This window comes from Procambarus clarkii, chromosome 18 (assembly GCF_040958095.1).
Source record: "Procambarus clarkii isolate CNS0578487 chromosome 18, FALCON_Pclarkii_2.0, whole genome shotgun sequence".
Lineage (NCBI taxonomy): Eukaryota > Metazoa > Arthropoda > Malacostraca > Decapoda > Cambaridae > Procambarus > Procambarus clarkii.
Genome location: NC_091167.1, coordinates 45,398,516 through 45,422,640, shown reverse-complemented (window position 1 = coordinate 45,422,640; position 24,125 = coordinate 45,398,516). Strand labels below are relative to the sequence as shown.

Sequence of the window (24,125 nt, the reverse complement as noted above, 5' to 3'; positions counted from 1 at the left end):
CTCTGTTCCCCCAATCTGTCTTCCCGTGGTTGAAGTCTCTTCATGATTAGTAGTCTGAATCCGCTCCTGCTAGCCACAGGATCTGCTCTCTCTATTATATTGATGGTGGCCATGTTGTTTCTATCATATTCCTGTCTGGGTCTTCTGTCGTTTAGTGGGGGGTTATATATGACTACTACTGTATTTTTCTGTCCTCCAGTTGCTATGGTGCCTGATATGTAGTCACTGAAACCATCACAGCTCTGATTAATAATCTCTTCAAAACTCCAACCTTTTCTTATCAGCAAAGCTACACTACCTCCTCTCCCTTCTCTCTCTTTCCTCACTACATAGTAGTCCTGTGGAAACACTGCACTTGTTATGGTTTTCGTTAGCTTTGTTTCTGTGAGTGCTATTATGTCTGGGTTTTCTTCTAGTGCCCATTCTCCGAGTTCACTTGTTTTATTTGTAATCCCATCTCTGTTAGTGTACATTGCCTTCAAGCTCATTATTTTCTGTTTGTTTTCTTGTCCCCTTCTTGGTGAGCGTTCTGCTGGTGGGGGAAAGCTGTTCCCTGGGTGAGAAGATCTGTGAGGTGGTTTACAGGATCTCAGAGGATTTTGGGTGGGGGTGGGGGTTCAAGAGAAGGGGGGACAGGTAGGATATGTGGTAAGGAGATAGGGGAGACTTGGAGGATACGGGGTGAGAGGGGAGGAAGGATAGGGAGGGTTTGAGATGAAGGGGGGTGGGGGGACAGGAGGGGAAAGGCAGGAGGGGGTACATGGTGGGAATAGGGGGAGGGGTGACAGGGTCAGAATGGTAGGGGGCAGGGAGGGTTGAGTGACCATTTGAATGGGGGCAGGTAGGGTGGGGGAAGGGAGGGTTTCTATGTAGAGGGGGGAGGGGGGTGTTGCCCTCCCATCTGGTGTTGCTGGGATGCTGGCTGTGGGTTCCCCTCTTGTCTCTGGGACTGTTGTGTTGGGGCTGTGATTTCCGGGTATACTCCTCTCTCCCTGCGCTTCCTCCTTGCCTTTGCTGCCCTGGCTCTCTCCTCCTTCGTCCTGTCTCTCTGCAGGAATACTTTTTTGTATTCCTCCACATACTGCAGATGACTCTTCCTTTCTAGAATAATCTCCTTCGTGGTTTTGTTTGCGAACACCACCTTTACCAGTCGGTTTCTGTCCTTGTTGTACCAGCCCAACCTGAAAACCTTCTGAATGTTTTGTTCAGCCCCTTCCATCTGTAACCCCCTCAGTATCCCATGTACTGCCTCTGTCTTTGCTATTCCATTCCTGCCTATTGGACCTTTTTTGTTCTTTGATGCCTACAACAACCACTGATCTTTTTCTTTCCAACAGGTGACTGGTGCACCTTGCTGCTTCCTGTGAAGTGGCTGCTTGCATGGCTACCTCCCTCACTGTGTCCATTGCTTCTGAACTCTTTCTCAGTATTTCTGCAAATGTTTCAGGTACAGAGGCATTTCCTTCAACATACCCAACTTCCCTTTGGATGATAATCTGATATTCAGCCTCTTTATTTTTCTTTGTGAGGGATTTGATCTCCTCACTTGCTGATGTCAGCTCACTTTGCAGGTTGTAATCCTCATTTCATGCATCTCCCTCTTGAATTCCTTCAAAAATTGGACTAACATTTCCTTCGTTTGGTTACTTTGACTAGAGCAGGTGAGAGAGCAAGAGAAACAGAACAAGAGATAGATAGCAAGATAGAGAGAGCAAAAGAGAGAGAGAGAGAGAGAGAGAGAGAGAGAGAGAGAGAGAGAGAGAGAGAGAGAGAGAGAGAGAGAGAGAGAGAGAGAGAGAGAGAGAGGAAGAGAGAGGGAGCAAGAGAGAGAGAGGGCAAGAGAGAGAGAGAGGGCAAGAGAGAGAGCAATAAAGATAGGGAGAGGGCGAGAGGAGAGGAGGGGGGAGAGGGCGAGAGAGGGAGAGGGCGAGAGAGAGAGAGGGAGAGAGAGAGAGAGAGGGGTGGGGGGGGGAGGAGGGAGACTGTATGTCACTCTATCTATAGTGTCCAGTTGAAGTGTAGGAAAAAGGGAGGGAGAGCAGTGTTACTCTGATTTGTTAATTCCTACACAAACAGTACAATTCAGGTCCCAACACAGTGTGTTACTGCCTCATTCGCTCTCAATCTATCAAGATTACTATTCTATTATGGAATGAAATGCATTATATGTGACTACTATATGATATTATATAAGCACACGTGTTAAAGACTTCAGAGAGAGGGACACTTACCAGTCACCAGCCAACAAGCACAACCAGGCAGTTACATGGCGGGTCTTCCCAAGCTGGCCGTCAGGTCTTGTTGCTCCACGTGGTTCTCCACTGTATATGCACCGGTGATGCCACTAGCTCCACTTTGGTTTCTTCGCTCTGTTGCTTGCGATATGACTATGCTACGTTGCACCCTGCTTGCTACACAGTAAGAGGCCAAATACTATGATCTAGCCTCTATACTCCTTCAATGTCCCGAATATTTGAGGAATCTCCGTGGACCTCACTAACATGTGTGTCTCTCACCAGGGCAGCCTACTACACACACACACACACACACACACACACCGGCAGCTTATATGTGTGTGTGTGTGTAATTACCTAAGTGTAGTTACAGGATGAGAGCTACGCTCGTGGTGTCCCGTCTTCCCAGCACTCTTTGTCATATAACGCTTTGAAACTACTGACGGTCTTGGCCTCCACCACCTTCTCACCTAACTTTTCTTTAGAATTTTCTTATATTTCTTCGGCATCTGTGTTTAGCTAGTTTAAATCTATGACCTCTTCTTCTTAAAGTTCCAGGTCTCAGGAAATCTTCCCTATCGATTTTATCAATTCCTGTTACTATTTTGTATGTAGTGATCATGTCACCTCTTTTTCTTCTGTCTTCTAGTTTTGGCATATTTAATGCCTCTAACCTCTCCTCATATCTCTTTCCCTTCAGTTCTGGGAGCCACTTAGTAGCATGTCTTTGCACCTTTTCCAGTTTACTTGATGTGCTTCTTAAGATATGGGCACCACACAGCCGCTGCATATTCTAGCTTTGGCCTAACAAAAGTCGTGAACAATTTCTTTAGTATATCGCCATCCATGTATTTAAAAGCAATTCTGAAATTATAAAGCGTGGCATAGGCTCCTCGCACAACATTCTTTATGTGGTCCTCAGGTGATAGTTTTCTATCTAGAACCACCCCTAGATCTCTTTCTTTATCAGAATTCTTTAAAGATTTCTCATATAATATATAGGTTGTGTGGGGTCTATGTTCTCCTATTCAACACTCCATAACATGGCATTTATTAACATTAAATTCCATTTGCCAAGTGGTGCTCCATATACTTATTTTGTCCAGGTCATCTTGAAGGGCATGACAATCATCTAAGTTTCTAATCCTTCCTGTGTGTGTGTGTGTTTGTGTGTGTGTGTGTGTGTGTGTGTGTGTGTGTGTATGTGTGTGTGTGTGTGTGTGTGTGTGTGTGTGTGTGTGTGTGTGTGTGTGTGTGTATGTGTGTGTGTGTGTGTGTGTGTGTGTGTGTGTGTACTCACCTAATTGTACTCACCTAATTGTGCTTGCGGGGGTTGAGCTCTGGCTCTTTGGTCCCGTCTCTCAACCGTCAATCAACTGGTGTACAGATTCCTAAGCCTACTGGGCTCTATCATATCTACATTTGAAACTGTGTATGGAGTCAGCCTCCACCACATCACTTCCTAGTGCATTCCATTTACTAACTACTCTGACACTGAAAAAGTTCTTTCTAATGTCTCTGTGGCTCATTTGGGTACTCAGCTTCCACCTGTGTCCCCTTGTTCGCGTCCCTCCAGTGTTGAATAGTTCATCCTTGTTTACCCGGTCGATTCCCCTGAGGATTTTGTAGGTTGTGATCATGTCCCCCTTACTCTTCTGTCTTCCAGTGTCGTAAGGTGCATTTCCCGCAGCCTTTCCTCATAACTCATGCCTCTTGTGGGAAATTTTTACCCACCATATCTAATAATCATCTAAGAAATGTATAATTTCTATATCATATCTAAATCATATCAAAATCATATCTAAATCGTATCAAATCATATTTGAATCATTAAAGATTCATTATAGCTTGATCCTGGATGACAATGGCACCATGAACACGTACGCAACAGGGGCCCTTTTGATGCCTACGTGACTTTGTACATGATCTCTCAAGGATCCAGAAGCTTCTAGAAGGACTTCTTAATTAAAAAACTATTGGAACATTGATTCAACATCCGGTAGGATTAAAAATCGAATCCTTAATAAGATTCAGTGGTACTTTCAAATACTACTTATAATCTTTAAATCTTATATCTAATTATATTATAATCACATCTTATCTTAATCATAAGTCTAGACTGTAAAAATAATCAATCAATATTCATAGAAGGCTACCGTGCTCAGAGAGCATGGCAGGGCGATGGGGGGAGTGAAGCGCCCACCAACAAAGCCCAGCGGCACTCCGCGTTTGTTTACAAATGAGTGAACAAGTGACTGATCCTTAGCGAACATTACCAGCTCAAGGACTCCTTATCTAATATTTTTTATCGCCAGTGAATACTCTCTAGAACTGGGGGAGTACCTGGACAATATCTACAAGGAAAATCCTGGAACATTACATAAAATAAGAGTGTATAGTGGAGATCACGGTGACACGGTTTCCTCCACCTTCATTCATAAACTTTTATCTCGAATCATTCTTCTGCAACTGCAGGATAATCACGTAGCAACGCTACCAGATCATCATACAGCAACGCTGTAGCAAAATATCGTGCCTAAACTCAACAAGAGAGAGTTAATCAGTCTGGCAAACTTGTCAGACAGGCACCCCGACTGGCAGAGAAGTATATTGAAGGTTATTTGGTATATGATTGGCCAATTGTATGCTTGTGTAGCTTTAATATCCTATAAATCTGTCTGTTGGTTAAAAAGCGAGGCTAAGCCTCACATATCGGTACGTTTATTAAAATTGTAGTGTAGCTGTGAATCTTATCCAAGCACTGAACCTCATGAGTGTCCATTCTGTCAGAAAAGAATTCAGCCTCAATAAGTAAAAACCTCACAAGTGTCCACAGTCTTGGAAGAGATTCAGTCAAGCTAACTGTATAAAGTGAATATGTCTGCATATATATTTGAATATATAAATTAAGTTATCAATTGCTTGCTTAGTTATTTATAAGTTATCATATAAGTTCATTTAATTGAATATAATTTCTAGTACTAAGTTAATAGTATTAAGACTACATTTAAGGTCATTTATTATACTTTTACAATTTAATTTGTTGTTTATAGTATAAGTACATATTGGCTGTTAAGTTATGGTGCTAGGTTAGACTATGTATGTTTAAATCCCTGATTTAAACAGAGCCAGTGTTCAGTCAGATAACTGAATTTATCAAATCTTATCCTTGTATAAAATACAAGCTGATGTGAGATCCCTGTCTACAGGTGGATTGGAACTTCTATCAACTAAGTCATTCACCCCACCTGTCCCTTACAGCCCACAGTTTGTCATTAGGAAAAGAGGATCTAGGATTTACAACCCTAGCTAGAGATTTTAGTTGAATTAATTTGCAGACAGTAAATTTTTAATTTAGTTCAGTACAAGTCCCTGGTAGTCTCCTCTTATATCAATCCCAGCAGGTTTTTCCCACATTAATGGTCCTTCGAACCTAGATAATAATGGTCCTTTGTACCTAGATATTTATGATCATTCGTTTACCGAATATTTCAATGCCAAATACATAAGAAACTTCTTGATTTTGCATTGGAATAATTCTTACATATTCTAGCCTAACCTAGCTATCAGCCAATATTTATCATAGCTATATATCTAAGTAAACAAATAGTTTGCAGTGGCTTAAGCCACCATATCCATTAACTAGTAAGCATTCATAACAAACTGATACTGTTTTGTGTTAAGAAACCACAGTAATTAAGTATATCAGTGTCAAAGACACAACTGCATCTTAATCATAAATACCAATTACCTACCTCATTGTGGTAACATTACATGCATATTTAAATGTATTATCTAGCATTATCTCTAATCTACTGATTTTCAGAGCTGCTCATTACATAATATTCTTTAAAAAAGTGTTACTGTATCATCACTGTAAGAGCATTCTTTACAATCTAACCATAATCAACTGTACAAACCCTATAACAGGTAAAACCAGTAGACATTCTACTGTATTTTATCTAACAACTATTAGGGTAACAGATCTTGTAATAACTTTGCAAAAATAGTGCCATTTACTATTTTTAAAAAATTATTACAAGATTTACCAACTTGGTGCATTCGTGCATTCGGGTCACAAATCAAATTATTACAATACTTTTGATAATTGAACACCTGCTACAACCAGATTCCAGGGAGGAAATGAAGGACGATCTTTGGAATCATTACCTAAGTAGACAGGAAAGCTCATTTATCAAAATACATTAACATCAAACATATTTATCAGAAAAAAGAGAAAAATCTCGGAATCTCCGAAACTCGGAAAAGGTCAAAATGACTAACAGTATTCCACCAGCAGCTGAAACAGAAAAGAAAAGGACACAAAGTGTCTAAAAAAATCACTTGAATCTACAGCCTACAGACCATTTAAATCAGGTGATAGACAAATGTCATCATCACTTGGCTACAATAGTCTACAATTGGGGATTAAGACCAATCTTAATCTCACATCACAATCTGAAAGGCTAACAACACATTGACAATGTCAATACAAATATTATCATCCATCTAAGATAACTATCTTAATCCAAGAATATAGTCTTGATCACCTAATCTCATGCTTTCACTGGAGTGAAAGCAGCCTCAGAAAATCTGAAATTAATCAAGCATCTCAAAGAGACTTACTTAATAGAAAAGGCAAAGCCGAGAAAAAAAAAAGAAAAAGCAAAATGCTTCATCACATCATGAATAATGTAGATACACATTATTACAGATACAATTCATCCTTTAAGGAAATCCTTGGAGGAGTACAAGTGTTACATGCTTGTATCACCTACTTGCATGTAATTACTTACCTACAAGTTTTACATACTTGTAACAACATCTTATCACAAAGCCAAATCTTTGATGGACTTCGAGCTTACGTACAAAGATTACGAAGCCGAGGAAAACTTAGATCTCAAGAAAAAATCCCCAAAGGTGAATCTACGGACAAAAACAAAAATGTCCAAAATGGCAGTCAAAAATCAAGGCAACAAAACTCTTCTGCAAAGTGGAAACAGAATAATGTTGGCTCTTATGCTATATCCCCCACAGTTAACAGAACTGTAGGAAACCAAGCTCCTAAGACAGATAAGACAAAAGGAGCTACAAGTGCCCCAAAATGTTTATTCTGTCAAGAAGCACATACCATTTATCAATGCACAGTTTATGTAGGCCGTGCCAGTCGAATCGATCGACTGAAATCTCTGAACAGGTGCATCCGTTGTCTACGGAAGCACGATACTAGTGAGTGTATCACTCAATTGCAGAACTGCCAATATTGTCATAAAAGTGTACATCACACAGCACTCTGTGGTGATATGAACACTCAATCCAGATCACAGACTTCCAATAATCAACCTGCATCTCAGGCAAAGCCCAAAGATGATACCACAACAGCCGTACAATTCTGTACAGTAATGAGCAATGTCAACGACTTGGATACAGAAATTGTTACAGCAGCCATATTGCCTACTGCACAGCTAGAACTATGCAATCAAGGAATTTGTATTCCAACTAGAGGCTTTTTTGATCAAGGGTCACAGAAAACCTTTATCAGTAAAAAGATGGCAGAAGATTTACAACTTAAATCTTCAAAGCAAGTATCTACATCTATATCAGGGTTTTTTACTAATTCTGGTCGTAGAACCTTTCCAGTAGTAAAACTCAATGTCTGTCTAGGTACATCCCAAAGGACAGTAGAAGCCATAGTAGTTGATAAAATTCCTACTGAAATGGAAGTGACTGGTCTGACAGCAACAATTAAATTCCTAAAAGAAAAAGGAATCCAATTAGCAGATCCTCTGCTTGAGTCTGACTACATAGGGGATATCGGAATCCTGATTGGAGCTGACTACTATCATCGATTCATTCTGGGATCAGAAGAATCTATGGGTATGAATATACTCAAATCAGCAGGAGGCATATTGATGACAGGACCTATACTAGATCTTGAACCTTCAACTCCTGAAAAATCACATCATACAGAAACTGTAATAGTGGCATGACTAGGCAAAGAACAGTCACCACTTAAAATCCCCCACATGATTGATGATGGATTGGAATCTGTACCTCAATTGTGGGAACTTGATGCCATAGGAATAATTCCTGAACAACCAAGTCCTGATGATGTCTGTGCATATAATCAATACTTAGAAACTGTACAGTACTATGATGGACAGTACTGGGTAAGGCTACCATGGAAAATCAACCATAAAACCTTACCTACCAATTATCACATGGCTTATAGTCAATTTAAATCGCAACTAGCAAAGCTAAGAAAAAGGCCTGAGCATTTAAAACTCTATCATGAGATTATTGCTCAACAATTAAAGAATAAATTCATCGAAGTCGTGAAACATGACAATACGCAAACAGGCCATTTTTTACCGAACATGGCTGTAATGAGAGAATCAAAAACGACTCCTTTATGGATAGTTTTTAATTGTAGCTCTAAATCTGGACCCCAAGGAACCAGTCTAAATGATTGTTTACAAACAGGTCCAAGTCTAACTCAGAAATTGTATGACATACTGTTGAAGTTTAGACTTAACAAATATGCGTATTCAGCAGATATAAGTAAGGCCTTTCTAAGAGTTGGCTTACAAGAAGAAGATAGAGACTTCACTAAGTTTCTATGGGTAGAGAATCCAGAAGATGTCAATAGTCCTGTAGTGACTTTCAGATTCTCATCAGTTCTTTTTGGCGCGACAAGCAGTCCATTTCTATTGCAAGCAACTCTAGATACTCATCTGAAGAAATCATCAAGTCCCTGTAAGACTGAAATCAGTCAAAATCTATATGTAGATAATTTTCAAGGGACAGTTAACAGTACTACTGAACTGTTACAATTATATCAAGAGGCTAACAAGGAGCTACAAGGTGCAAACATGCCACTACAATCTTGGGCCTCTAATAATGCAACATTGAATAATCAAATAGCAAGAGATTACCCTGAATATCACGTACCAGAATCACAAAAGGTGTTAGGTATGGATTGGGATTTAATCTCGGACACAATATCGATCAAATCTGTGCCAGTAAATTACAACATCACTACAAAAAGGGATTTGCTTTCACAAGTTAGCAAAGTATTCGACCCACTTGGTCTACTAAATCCTTTGACTATCAAGTGGCGTTTATTGGTGCAACAAGCATGGAAAGCTAAGGTTGGTTGGGATGATCCACTACCAATCCAGTTACAAAAAGCTTGGATGGAAGTGGCTCAAGAACAAACTTTAGTTGAAAAGATAATCTTTCCGAGACACATAGTCGAGGAAAATGAAGAAGTATCACTACATGTATTCGCAGACTCGTCAGCCAAAGCTTTTGGAGCTTGTGCTTACTTAGTGACTTCTAATCAATCTTATCTTATCACCTCTAAGGCCAGAGTCGCTCCATTAAAAAAGAGGACTTTGCCTCAGATGGAACTAACAGCACTGCTAACTGGTACACGCTTAGCTGTGCATATCAAACAAGTCTTGTCTACCATGAACATCAAAGATGTCATTATATGGTCTGACAATGAAGCTGTCTTACAATGGGTACGAAACGACAACTGTCCAACTCCATATGTAAAAAATCGCGTCTCGGAAATTAAAGAAATTTCCGCAGGCTTTCAATTGTTGCATGTACCAACAAAGGATAATCCAGCTGATCTCTTATCAAGAGGTATGACATTTAAACAGTTTGCAAAGGCAGATATTTGGTTTCATGGGCCTCGATGGTTAGTGAATGGTAGTTGGCCTGAACAAAAGCCACACGTCATTACGACACAAACCATAACTACCACCAGGCAGCAAGCTCAAATATCAGTCTTGGATTGTACTCGTTACTCCTCGCTCATCAAATTAATCAATGTAACACAGAACGTGTTTCATTATCTCAGGAAAAAAGGTATAAAATACACTTTTCCTGATGCACTTATCTATTGGGTAAGACAAGCCCAGAGAGAAACTTATGGGAATAACTATGAAAATCTTCCGCATAAGTTAAAACACAATCTCGGTCTGTGGATAGACCAAGAAAATCACAACATTCTGCGTTGTGGAGGGAGACTTAAACACGCAGATATCAATCTAGATACCGTGCATCCATGGCTTTTACCAAAAAATCATTGGATCACAAGGTTGATTGTGTTGCATACACATCAACAAATCATCAAACATGGAGGAGTGTTAGACACACTCACACAAATCAGACAGCAGTACTGGATTCCTCAGGGAAGACAGTCAGTCAAATCAATCTTGAAGAATTGCATGATATGCCGAAGGTACGATGCAAGAACTTGCTCTTATCCAGGGCCACCACCCCTACCAAAGGAACGAGTGGTCCATCTACAACCTTTTGAAACGACAGGAGTAGATTATACAGGAGCAATATATCTAACAGGGACTGCAGATAAGCAACCTATCAAGGCATACATCTGTCTGTTCACCTGTGCTACCACCAGGGCAGTACATCTAGAGGTAACACCCGATATGACTGCTCAATCATTTATTCAAGCTTTCCGCAGATTCGCAGCACGCCGATCATGCCCTAAGCTGATGATTTCAGATAACGGAGCAAACTTGGTAGCTGGAGAAGCATGTCTACGGGAAATCTGTTCCCATCCTGCAGTTACTTCCACACTGGAACAGCGTCATTGCAGATGGAAATTTATCCCTCCGAGAGCCCCATGGCACGGAGGATTTTATGAACGGTTAATAGGAACTGTAAAAAGATCCTTGAGAAAATCTCTACACCGTCAGAAAATCAATCTTCAAGAACTCCAGACAGTAATCACGGAAATAGAATCAAGGGTGAATAACCGGCCGTTGACTTACTTGTCTGAGGATCCTACTCAACATGAGCCATTAAGTCCTGCCCACCTAATGTATGGAAGACTTCTGTCTCCAGTACCATCTCTAGTGGATGATGAGATCAGAGATCCCTCATATGTGGGTGAGAGCGAGTTGGTTCAGGGGTATAAGCATCTGTCCAGCATAATCCAAAAATGAAATGATGTTTGGACAAAAGAATATCTTACATCTCTACGAGAACATCACTATGGGGCCAACGTCCCACATAATATAGCTAATCTCCAACCTGGCGATATTGTCTTGGTAGACAGTGATGGCCCTAGGGCTGACTGGCCATTAGGTAAAGTTGTCTCAGTCCATCCGGATAGTCAGGGGATTTTGAGAATAGTCAAAATCCTGTCTAAAGGAACAACTTCCCTGAAGACATTGGACAAACTCATCCACATGGAATCAGTGAGCCAGCTGCAGTTAGATCCTGAGAGACCTCAAGACACTCTAACTCCACAAGACCCACAGACTCCTAACAGACACAATCGTCCACAACGGACAGCAGCACAAAAGTGCAAGCAAAATTTGCACTTGTATTATCAATCCAATGGAGAGTAAATAAATACATATGGTTACTATTGTCCTAAGTATTGGACTCTGTGCCAGTTCTCTCCCTCTGGAAGATGTGGGAAATTTTTACCCACCATATCTAATAATCATCTAAGAAATGTATAATTTCTATATCATATCTAAATCATATCAAAATCATATCTAAATCGTATCAAATCATATTTGAATCATTAAAGATTCATTATAGCTTGATCCTGGATGACAATGGCACCATGAACACGTACGCAACAGGGGCCCTTTTGATGCCTACGTGACTTTGTACATGATCTCTCAAGGATCCAGAAGCTTCTAGAAGGACTTCTTAATTAAAAAACTATTGGAACATTGATTCAACATCCGGTAGGATTAAAAATCGAATCCTTAATAAGATTCAGTGGTACTTTCAAATACTACTTATAATCTTTAAATCTTATATCTAATTATATTATAATCACATCTTATCTTAATCATAAGTCTAGACTGTAAAAATAATCAATCAATATTCATAGAAGGCTACCGTGCTCAGAGAGCATGGCAGGGCGATGGGGGGAGTGAAGCGCCCACCAACAAAGCCCAGCGGCACTCCGCGTTTGTTTACAAATGAGTGAACAAGTGACTGATCCTTAGCGAACATTACCAGCTCAAGGACTCCTTATCTAATATTTTTTATCGCCAGTGAATACTCTCTAGAACTGGGGGAGTACCTGGACAATATCTACAAGGAAAATCCTGGAACATTACATAAAATAAGAGTGTATAGTGGAGATCACGGTGACACGGTTTCCTCCACCTTCATTCATAAACTTTTATCTCGAATCATTCTTCTGCAACTGCAGGATAATCACGTAGCAACGCTACCAGATCATCATACAGCAACGCTGTAGCAAAATATCGTGCCTAAACTCAACAAGAGAGAGTTAATCAGTCTGGCAAACTTGTCAGACAGGCACCCCGACTGGCAGAGAAGTATATTGAAGGTTATTTGGTATATGATTGGCCAATTGTATGCTTGTGTAGCTTTAATATCCTATAAATCTGTCTGTTGGTTAAAAAGCGAGGCTAAGCCTCACATATCGGTACGTTTATTAAAATTGTAGTGTAGCTGTGAATCTTATCCAAGCACTGAACCTCATGAGTGTCCATTCTGTCAGAAAAGAATTCAGCCTCAATAAGTAAAAACCTCACAAGTGTCCACAGTCTTGGAAGAGATTCAGTCAAGCTAACTGTATAAAGTGAATATGTCTGCATATATATTTGAATATATAAATTAAGTTATCAATTGCTTGCTTAGTTATTTATAAGTTATCATATAAGTTCATTTAATTGAATATAATTTCTAGTACTAAGTTAATAGTATTAAGACTACATTTAAGGTCATTTATTATACTTTTACAATTTAATTTGTTGTTTATAGTATAAGTACATATTGGCTGTTAAGTTATGGTGCTAGGTTAGACTATGTATGTTTAAATCCCTGATTTAAACAGAGCCAGTGTTCAGTCAGATAACTGAATTTATCAAATCTTATCCTTGTATAAAATACAAGCTGATGTGAGATCCCTGTCTACAGGTGGATTGGAACTTCTATCAACTAAGTCATTCACCCCACCTGTCCCTTACAGCCCACAGTTTGTCATTAGGAAAAGAGGATCTAGGATTTACAACCCTAGCTAGAGATTTTAGTTGAATTAATTTGCAGACAGTAAATTTTTAATTTAGTTCAGTACAAGTCCCTGGTAGTCTCCTCTTATATCAATCCCAGCAGGTTTTTCCCACACCTCTTAGTTCTGGGACTAGTCTAGTAGCATACCTTTGGACTTTTTCCAGCTTCGTCTTGTGCTTGATAAGGTACGGGATCCATGCTGGGGCCGCATACTCCAGGATTGGTCTTACATATGTTGTGTACAAGATTCTGAATGATTCCGTACACAGGTTCCTGAACGCCGTTCTGATGTTAGCCAGCCTCGCATATGCCGCAGACGTTATTCTCTTTATGTGGGCTTCAGGAGACAGGTTTGGTGTGATATCAACTCCTAGATCTTTCTCTCTGTCTGTTTCATTAAGTACTTCATCTCCTATTCTGTATCCTGTGTCTGGCCTCCTGTTTCCGCTGCCTAGTTTCATTACTTTGCATTTACTCGGGTTGAACTTCAACAGCCATTTGTTGGACCATTCACTCAGTCTATCTAGGTCATCTTGTAGCCTCCTACTATCATCCTCTGTTTCAATCCTCCTCATAATTTTTGCATCGTCGGCAAACATTGAGAGGAACGAATCTATACCCTCTGGGAGATCATTTACATATACCAGAAACAGTATAGGTCCAAGGACTGACCCCTGCGGGACTCCACTTGTAACGTCTCGCCAATCTGAGACCTCACCCCTCACACAGACTCGTTGTCTCCTGTTGTTTAGGTACTCCTCTATCCACCGGAGTACCTTCCCTTTCACTCCAGCCTGCGTCTCCAACTTTCGCACTAGCCTCTTGTGTGGCACTGTATCAAAGGCTTTCTGTCAATCCAAAAATATGCAGTCTGCCCACCCTTCTCTTTCTTACCTTATTTTTGTTGCCTGGTCGTAGAATTCAAGTAACCCTGTGAGGCAGGATCTGCCATCCCTGAAACCATGTTGATGCTGTGTTGCAAAGTTCCTTCGCTCCAGATGCTCCACTAGTTTTTTTCGCACAATCTTCTCCATCAGCTTGCATGGTATGCAGGTTAGGGACACAGGCCTGTAGTTCAGTGCCTCCTGTCTATCCCCTTTCTTGTATATCGGGACTACGTTAGCTGCTTTCCAAATATCTGGCAGTTCCCCTGTTGCCAATGATTTGTTATACACTATGGAGAGTGGTAGGCACAGTTCTCCTGCTCCTTCCTTTAGAACCCAAGGGGAGATTCCATCTGGGCCTATAGCCTTTGTCACATCCAACTCTAGTAAACACTTCCTTACTTCCCCGCTGGTAATCTCAAACTCTTCCAGTGGTTCCTGGTTAGCTATTCCCACACTTACCTCTGGAATTTCTCCTTGCTCTAGGGTGAACACCTCCTGGATTTCTTATTCAATTCCTCACACACTTCCTTGTCATTTGTAGTGAATCCTCCCGCCCCTATCCTTAATTTCATAACCTGTTCCTTTACTGTTGTTTTTCTCCTGATGTGGCTATGCAACAATTTAGGCTGAGTCTTTGCCTTGCTTGCGATGTCATTTTCGTATTGTCTTTCTGCCTCTCTTCTCATCCTGACATATTCATTCCTGGCATTCTGGTATCTTTCTCTGCTCTGCAGTGTCCTGTTATTCCTATAGTTTCTCCATGCCCTTTTACTTTGCTGCTTAGCTAGCCCATATCTCTGATTAAACCATGGGTTTCTCATTTTCATTTCTCTGTTTTCCTTTTGGACTGGGACAAACTTGTTTGCTGCGGCCTTGCACTTCTGTGTGATGTAATCCATCATATCTTGGGCCGTCTTTCCCCTGATCTCTGTTTCCCATGCTATATCTGTTAGGAATTTTCTTATCCCCTCATAGTTCCCTTTCGGTATGCTAACCTTTTGGTTTCGGTATCCCTCCTCGAGTTCAATAACCCTTCTTCAATCAAGTACTCAAACACCAATACACTGTGGTCGCTCATTCCTACTGGGTCCTCAAAACCGATTTTTCTTATGTCGGAGTCGTTCAGAGTGAAGACTAGGTCGCGTCTCGCTGGTTTATCATTGCCTCTCATCCTTGTGGGTTCTCCGACATGCTGGGTTAAAAAGTTTCTTGTCACCACCTCCAATAGTTTGGCTCTCCATGTATCCTCGCCTCCATGCGGTTCCTTGTTCTCCCAGTCAATCCTTCTGTGATTGAAGTCGCCCATGATGAGCAGGTGGGATCTATTTCTACAGGCAGCAGAGGCTGCCCTCTCAATTATAGTGTTAACTGCCATGTTGTTGTTTTCATACTCATGACTGGGTCTTCTGTCATTTGGTGGAGGGTTGTATATTACTGCTACTACTATTCTTGGTCCTCCCATTGTTATGGTGCCTGCTATGTAGTCTCTGAACTCCTCACAGCCCAGGATAGCCAGCTCCTTAAAACTCCATTCCTTTCTCATGAGTAGGGCCACTCCGCCTCCTCCCCTACCTTCCCTCTCTTTCCTTATTACTGTGTACTCCTGGGGAATCACGGCATTCGTTATGATTCCAGAGAGTTTTGTTTCAGTGAGTCCGATCACATCTGGGTTAACTTCCTGTGCTCTTTCCCTTAGTTCACTTGTCTTGCTTGTGATCCCATCTATGTTCGAGTACATCACTCTGAAACTGACTCTCTTCTGCTTCTTCTCTGGGGGGGGGACCTTTGGGATCTGGGGTGAGTGGGAGCTGGGGGGGCCTGGCACGGGGAGGCTGGTGGAGGAGAGAGGGCTTGGGGGGTGGGGGAGAGGGGGTGGTTGGGGAGAGGGGGAGGGTAAGGGGGGTTGGTAAGAGGGGGAGGGTAGGGGGGGAGAGTGAGAGGGTTGGGGGGAAGAGTGAGAGGGGGAGGGTTGGGGGGGTGAGAGAGGGAGGGTTGGGGAAGCATGTGGGGAGGAGAGGCTGTGAGGGATAGGGGAGATGGGGGAGAAAAGGGTGGAGGGCTTGGGGGGCGTGGGGGAAAAAAGAGGGCTGAGGTGGGTGAGGAAGAGGGGGAGGGTTTAGGGGAGAGGGGAAGACTTAGGTGGGGTGGGGGAGAGTGGGGGGCTTAGGGGGGCGGGGGAGAAGGGAGGGCTTGGGGGTGGGAGAGACGGGAAGGCATGTGGAAGAGGGGAGGGCTTGAGGGATGTGGGAGAAGGGAGGTCCTGGGGAGAGGGGTGAGTGGGAGGAGGGGGGTGGGTAGGAGGAGGGGTGTGAGTGGGAGGAAGGGGGTGGGTGGGGGGAGGGTGCAATAGGTGGGTACTTAGTGGGGGGCTGACAGGGGATGGGGCAGGTTGGGTGTCTGTTGGGTAGAATGTGGGGGTGGTGCCCCAATCCCTGTGGCTGTTGCACTGTTTGAGGAGGTTTCCCCATTCCCCCTCTGAGATTGTAGGGGTCGGGGTTGTGGCTCCCCGATTCCTTTCGCTCTCCCTGCGCTCCTTCCTCGCGTCTGTTGCCTGCTTTATCTCTTCTGAACTCTTTTGAACTTCTCTACATAAGCTAGACAGCTCTTCCTTTCTAACAGTTCCTCTTTCGCGATTTCACTCATGAATACCACCTTTATCATTCGATCTCTGTCCTTGTTGTACTTTCCAAGCCTAAAAACCTTTTCAACATTTTGTTCAGCTCCTTCCATCCTTACCTCTTTTAGGATCTCTTTAACCATGTTTTTGTCCTTGTCTCTCCGCTCCTTTGGTCTGGTCCCTGTTTGCTCTTTAATGCCTGCTACTACTACTGCTCTTTTGTGTGTGTGTGTGTGTGTGTGTGTGTGTGTGTGTGTGTGTGTGTGTGTGTGTGTGTGTGTGTGTGTGTGTGTGTGCATGTGTGTGTGTGTGTGTGTGTGTGTGTGTGTGTGTGTGTGTGTGTGTGTGTGTGTTTTTGTGTGTGTACAAACCTATTTGAACTTACCTGCTTGTGCTTGTGGGGGTTGAGCTCTGGCTCTTTGGTCCTGCCTCTTAACAATCAATCATCTGGTGTACAGATTCCTGAGCCTACTGGGCTCTGTCGTATCTACATTTGAAACTGTGTATGGAGTCAGCCTCTACCACATCATTGCTTAATGCATCTCACCTATTAACTACTCTGACATTGAAAAAGTTCTTCTTATGTCCCTGTGGCTCATCTGGGTACTCAGTTTCCACCTGTGTCCCCTTGTTCGCATTCCACCCGTGTTAAACAGTTTATCTTCACCCCTGTCAATTTCTCTGAGAATTATGTAGGTAGTGATCATGTCTCTCCTTACTCTTTTGTCTTCCGGTGTCGTGAGGAGCATTTCACGTAGCCTTTCCTCGTCACCCATGCCTCTTTGTTCTGGGACTGGCCTAGTGGCATACCTAGTTGTGATGTTAGTGTCTGGCCCCCTGTTTCCAATGCCTAGTTTCATTATCTTATATTTACTCGGTGGAACTTTAGTTCAAGTGTGTGTGTGTGTGTGTGTGTGTGTGTGTGTGTGTGTGTGTGTGTGTGTGTGTGTGTGTGTGTGTGTGTCTGTGCGTGTGTGTGTGTGTGTGTGTGTGTGTAAAAAATACCTTTTATTTAATGCATTAAATTTAAATGACAGTATTTTTTAGGACTTTATCAAAATCTGTTCATAAATCCTTGACATTTTGGTTTGCTGCTAATGACTCAAAAAATATTGTTAAAGTGATCTTGAAATTGCAAGATTTTCATGATCTAAACCAGTATATATCTAATATGCATAACTTATTTTATTCAAAATAACTGGTAAGTTCTCATCTTAGCACTGTCTAAAATATCTTTTCAGTGTGCAATAACAGCATAAACAATCAGTAATTTTTCTCAGTGCTTAACTACATCCCTTCTAAAGTGGAACGATGTCAAGAGTTTTTACGATCTGGATAATATCTAGGTCATGATATGTTGTCGAAAAACCCGACACCATTTAATAATATTACATGCAATATGCAGATAATATTGCTGCTGTTGTATACACAAGTTACCCATAAAATATGTAGCTTGTAGCGGAATTTTCTGTCAATAGAAAACGGGATATCATTGCCACAAAGTACTATAAATTCACCAGCTATTATGTTGGGAATTATTCTTAAATACATTATTCTTTGGACTTTTAATATCATAAAAACATCTCATTTGAATTAACTTAATTATCAGTATCAAAATAGAGTAAATTTTACACTTCTATCACTTATTGACATTGGACAAGGAGAGCCAAGGCGTCAGTAGTGAAGGAGTGGTCAGCCATTGTTTGTTAAGACCAGAGGCGCAGGGGAGCAAATTCAGCTCCTATAATTTCTCTTGGACGAAGTGTTATGGAGATCAAAGTGTTCTACCATCATCAACACGCTGTCACCATAAACAAGGGAAGTGTCCTACCGAAACCCGTTTATCAAATCATTTCTGGCCAGTTAATGTTAGGTAGAAATGGGCGGACCAGTTAGAACACGAACCAGCCTCTTAATAAAGGTAATTAAGCCTTGATCCTTATTATTTAATATACAGTGTTTTCTCTGATATAGCTGTCATATATTAGAATTCCGGCTTTATAGCTAGTGCCCTTTGACAGGAACAAGAAGAGGAAGCAAGACTTTGTATATCAGTTACTTGGGGTGTAGGAAGCTAACCTCACACGAGGATAATTTGGTGTCTACATCCTAGTTATACCTGGTGGACTAAGCCTGCTGTACAATAAGATAAGGCACCTCCAATTTATTTACTAATATATGTAATTATTACTGTAGTTTGATTGGCTGCATATATATCAATTTTATATAAACCCTCCCTAATGTGTAAAGATCGATTTGTGAGATTATTGCCGAAATACAGTCCACTTAACATCATACCAATTGCTATCGAAATATATAAATTTACGTAAATATAAATTCCATATAAATTCATATAAATTGAATAAATATAAATGTCACAGGTCGGTTCCCACATTATATGTTCCTTCGAACCGGATTATATCGTCTTTCGAACCTAGATGGTCTAGAGAGCTAGATTGTCATTAAATAAACTAGTGCAATAAATTAGTGAACAATATATTGCCAGTCAAAGACCGGCAGCCTCGAGCAAGCTCATGAGCCCCTCAGCTCAGTCCAGCCTCATCAGCGGTTTCATGGTCAACCACCGATTTGGTGGGATGTTATTCTGTGAAGTGACAGCGCTTATATTGAAGTCAGCCAAATTAGTGGCTGTGTCCTCGCAAGATTATTCACGGATTTCGTGGTGTTATATTTCGCGAGAGATTATCCACAAATTTTGTGGAGTTTATTTCGCGAGGTCACTAATAATATTTAATACTTCTAGATAATATTAGAAGTTTCATAGAGGCTAATTAAGAGGCTATCGTCAATAATGGTGTATATTATTTCTCCAAAATAGAGAATTATTTAATATATATTGCACTAGTGTTCTCAATACAATATTTACCAATTGCCAACCAACAACAGGGTAGGATATACATTGACTAGTGTTCATAGATAACCTAGTCCCCTATTAACATTGATTAGTTGAACTATTTATTGTTCATCCTAGTCCCATTTCTTACCATAGTCTAGTTGTACTATATTGAACAACCTAACACCGTTAATGAATGGTGTATCTTCTTGAGGTTATCTTGAGACGATTTCGGGGCTTTTAGTGTCCCTGCGGCCCGGTCCTCGACCAGGCCTCCACCCCCAGGAAGCAGCCCGTGATAGCTGACTAACACCCAGGTACCTATTTTACTGCTAGGTAACAGGGGCATAGGGTGAAAGAAACTCTGCCCATTGTTTCTCGCTGGCGCCTGAGATCGAACCCAGGACCACAGGATCACAAGTCCAATGTGCTATCCGCTCGGCCGACTGGCTCCCGGTCGACTCTATTTTGGGTGTAATTGTTATCAGCTCGAGTTGAGTTGTGTATATATAATAATTTACTTATGATCATTACACCTTTGAGTGATTAATTAATCTCTATACCATTCTAGGGTGGTAATCGAGGAGCTAGCCTAAAGGTACTTCCTCTGACACTGGTTTATCACTCAAATCATTAGTGTGTATTGTAGACACGATATTATCCTCGTGTGAGGTTAGCTTCCTACACCCCAAGTAACTGATATACCAAGTCTTGCTTCCTCTTCTTTTTCCTGTCAAAGGGCACTAGCTATAAAGCCGGGATCCTAATATATGACAGCTAAATCAGAGAAAACATTGTATATTAAAAATTAAGGACCAAGGCTTAATTACCTTTATTAAGAGGCAGGTTCGCATTCTAACCGGTTCGCCCATATCTACCTAACATTAACTGGCCAGAAATGATTAGATAAACATGTTTCAGTAGGACACTTCCCTTGTTTATGTTGATAGCGTGTTGATGATGTTAGAACACTTTGATCTCCATAACACTTCGTCCAAGAGAAATTATAGGAACTGAATTTGCTCCCCTGCGCCTCTGGTCTTAACAAACAATGGCTGACCACTCCTTCACTACTGACGCCTTGGCTCTCCTTGTCCAATGTCAATAAGTGATAGAAGTGTAAAATTTACTCTATTTTGATCCTGATAATTAAGTTAATTCAAATGAGATGTTTTTATGATATTAAAAGTCCAAAGAATAATGTATTTAAGAATAATACCCATCAGAATTGCTGGTGAATTTATAGTACTATGTGGCAATGATATCCCGTTTTCTATTGATGGAAAATTCCACTACAAGCTACATTTTCTTTGGGTAACTTGTGTATACAACAGCAGCAATATTATCTGCATATTGCATGTAATATTATTAAATGGTGTCGGACATCCTACACCATTTAAGGGAAGTGTACTCCCGAAACCCGTTTATCTAATCATTTCTGGCCAGTTAATGTTAGGTAGACATGGGGGAACCAGTTAAAACGCGAACCAGCCTCTTAATAAAGGTAATTAAGCTTTGCTCCTTATTATTTAATATACAGTGTTTTCTCTGATATAGCTATCATACATTAGGATTCCGGCTTTATAGCTAGTGCCCTTTAACAGGTACAAGAAGAGGAAGCAAGACTTGGTATATCAGTTACTTGGGGTGTAGGAAGCTAGCCTCACACGAGGATAATTTGGTGTCTACATCCCAATTATACCTGGTGGACTAAGCCTGCTGTACAATAAGATAAGGCACCTCCAATTTATTTACTAATATATGTAGTTAATACTGTAGTTTGATTGGCTTCATATATATAAATTTAATATAAACCCCCCCTAATGTGTCAGGATCGATTTGTGAGATTATTGCAGAAATACAGTCCACTTAACATCATACCAGTTGCTATCGAAATATATAAATTAACGTAAATATAAATTCCATATAAATTCATATAAATTAAATATATATAAATCTCACAGGTCGGTTCCCACATATGTGATGACTTGGATATGTTTCCATTTGATAGATGGAAATAGAAGTGATGTGTTTCAAAGTTTGTCTGATTATTATAATGTGTACACATGCTAGTGTTATTGTACACTTATTTATAAACAATGAATCCGATGCATCTTGCAACATAGCCGAATGAGTGTGCACCTTGTCTATTCTTTTTTCCGAGGACGGTGGGGGTTGTTGTAATATTCGACATAAGCTTTTAAATATGGACCATGTTCGTTTAGTCTTTCATTTTCAATGTATCAATTGAATTGTTCACATGATTCATATTGTTATTATAGGGTTTCACTCATTCCTCTACATTCTTCGGTACACCAGAAGTATTTTGTGTTTTCTATTTCTTTCATGGCTGTTTTTACATTCTAGTATGAATGATATTTTTTTCCCCTGTATTTATGTCGATATATGAAACATTTTGACTTTTTCTTTAATCTCTTCGTTTGTAATAGTAATCAACATTCTCTTTTTAAGCTGAACAAAAAAATCTTCCTCAGACGACAGGTTTATAGCATATGAAATATGTTTCTGCATTTAGTGTCTATAACTTATTTCAGAGTTTGAAGACTTTAGTATTGCAAGGGAAATACTTGCTATTGCAAAGTTTAATTTTTTCCACATTTTTCTATGATCAAGTTAAATTTATTAAATGCATCCTTCTGTTGCTCATTATAAATTTACATATCAATTTACATCAATTTTGCTCTTGTCCCTACTGTTTTTTCCTGACTGTTTTTTGCCTAACAGAAGCATACCTGTTCGCAGGAAATCATCGAACATAAGGCTGATGATGTTGTCGTCCATATCCATGAGGACATGGTCTCCCTGCCTCACCAGAGTGTCCAGGGCAGCGATGATCTCCGAGTGAGGTCTGCGCACCACTCGCCCCTTCGTCTCCAGATCACCAACCTCGCGGTAAATGCCAGACGTTGAGGTCTTCCATGAGGTATGAGGGTTAAGAGGATTAGTGTAGGTAAGTACTCAAAACAACATTTACCGTGAATATTACCATGACTCTCATATAGTTGTTGATCTAATGTATTGTTGTATATATTTGCTTAAAGTGAAAAAACAAAAATAATAATGATCGAGTATGTTTGCACTTAATCATGCCATAATCATGACTTTCTGAACTGATATATAGTAGTAACAGAGGTTTATAAATACATATTAATATTAAATAAATATAAATTAAGGTTTATTAATAAAATATGGAAACTGTCCCACAGTAATAATCTTTTCGAAATACAACAAAAGTATTAAAATTTTGACATATAAGACAATACGATAGAGTGAAATGACATACACGAAAATAGTTTTCGTATATGGTGTTAGCTTTCCATATCATTTTGACTGACGGGTCGCGCACAACATCTTCCAGAGTCTGGTAGGGCTGAGGAATGTATTTGACGGCCAGGAGAGCAAGAAGGTTGCCAGAGTAGCTCCTTGTCAATACGAGCGTCACCATCATCCACGCCAGCATCACCATCCTCTCCCACCACCACTCATCCGAGGTGCTGAAGTCTGAAGACACAACACTATATATACCATATGTGACAATGTTTGACCATGATGGAAAGTCAGACAGGAAATTCCTTAAGTACATTCATATTAGTTGTCAGGAGACAGATTTTTCCTGCTCTCTCGTGCACTGGATGAGGTACAAAATTGCATAGTGTACCAGTGATGTGCACCGTGATTCACAACTTTTCCACAGTCGTGTTGAGTGTCGTTAGACAGCCCGTGACATTTGCTAGTCATTGATGTCATTCTGATCGCTGTATCAAGTCTGTGAATGATATTACAGGAGGGAGTTGATTTCAGGGAAATTTTTGTACAAGTCAAGTGTAGAGAGGGAGGTTTGGGGGTTAACGGCTGTAGACCCCCCCCCCCCTCGCCCATCACGTGTCCACCTCGTGAGAGAGGGGGCAGCGTCGTGAGGCAGGTACGCCATTGGCCAAGGCGCTTAGGCCTCAGGAATGCTGAACCGTGAGTGGTCAACACGCTGACGGGTACCACATGGGCACCCTGGGGCCGTCTTGGTGCCAAAATAATGATTCTTACCAAGAACGTTGCTAGAGAAGGACGTACTTTGTCGTGCTAAGGCCAAGCACCGGGAAATACCACCTGCAACATTACTAAAGTCACGCTCATCGTCTTGCTATCTTTCCAGGTGCCGTCCGTAAGAATCTGGCGTCGAGGGAAGGTGCATTCAATGATTTAGCAGTGTGAACTTTGTCATCTAAGCCGCGTGATCGTGAGACGCTATCTCAGAGCAACTGGACTGAGAGAAGCTATCATAATGTGTTAGTGACATCCGCCGTCTGTCGTATCTTAGCTTGAAAGTACCGCAGTGAAACGAGCTCGAGAAGGTTTCAGTGTTATGAGAGAATCCTTAAATTTATAATTTCGAGGAATTGGCAGTGAACAGTGAAGAACTTTGTCTCGTGTACCGTCGTGCCGTGTAACACTGTGTACCATCGTATCCTAGG

General features: G+C 41.0%; 1 protein-coding gene across 1 annotated transcript in view; it reads right to left on the bottom strand.

Annotated features, from left to right (window-relative positions):
* The window catches only part of LOC123750118 (probable glutamate receptor), a 79,314-nt gene that overhangs the window by 16,473 nt on the left and 38,716 nt on the right, over positions 1–24,125 (bottom strand). Inside the window, exons 9-10 of the mRNA XM_069326870.1 lie at positions 22,940–23,157; positions 22,389–22,569 (exon numbers count right to left, since the gene is read on the bottom strand). Coding sequence (XP_069182971.1) covers positions 22,389–22,569; positions 22,940–23,157 — 399 coding nt within the window. The remainder of the gene's footprint in view (positions 1–22,388; positions 22,570–22,939; positions 23,158–24,125) is intronic.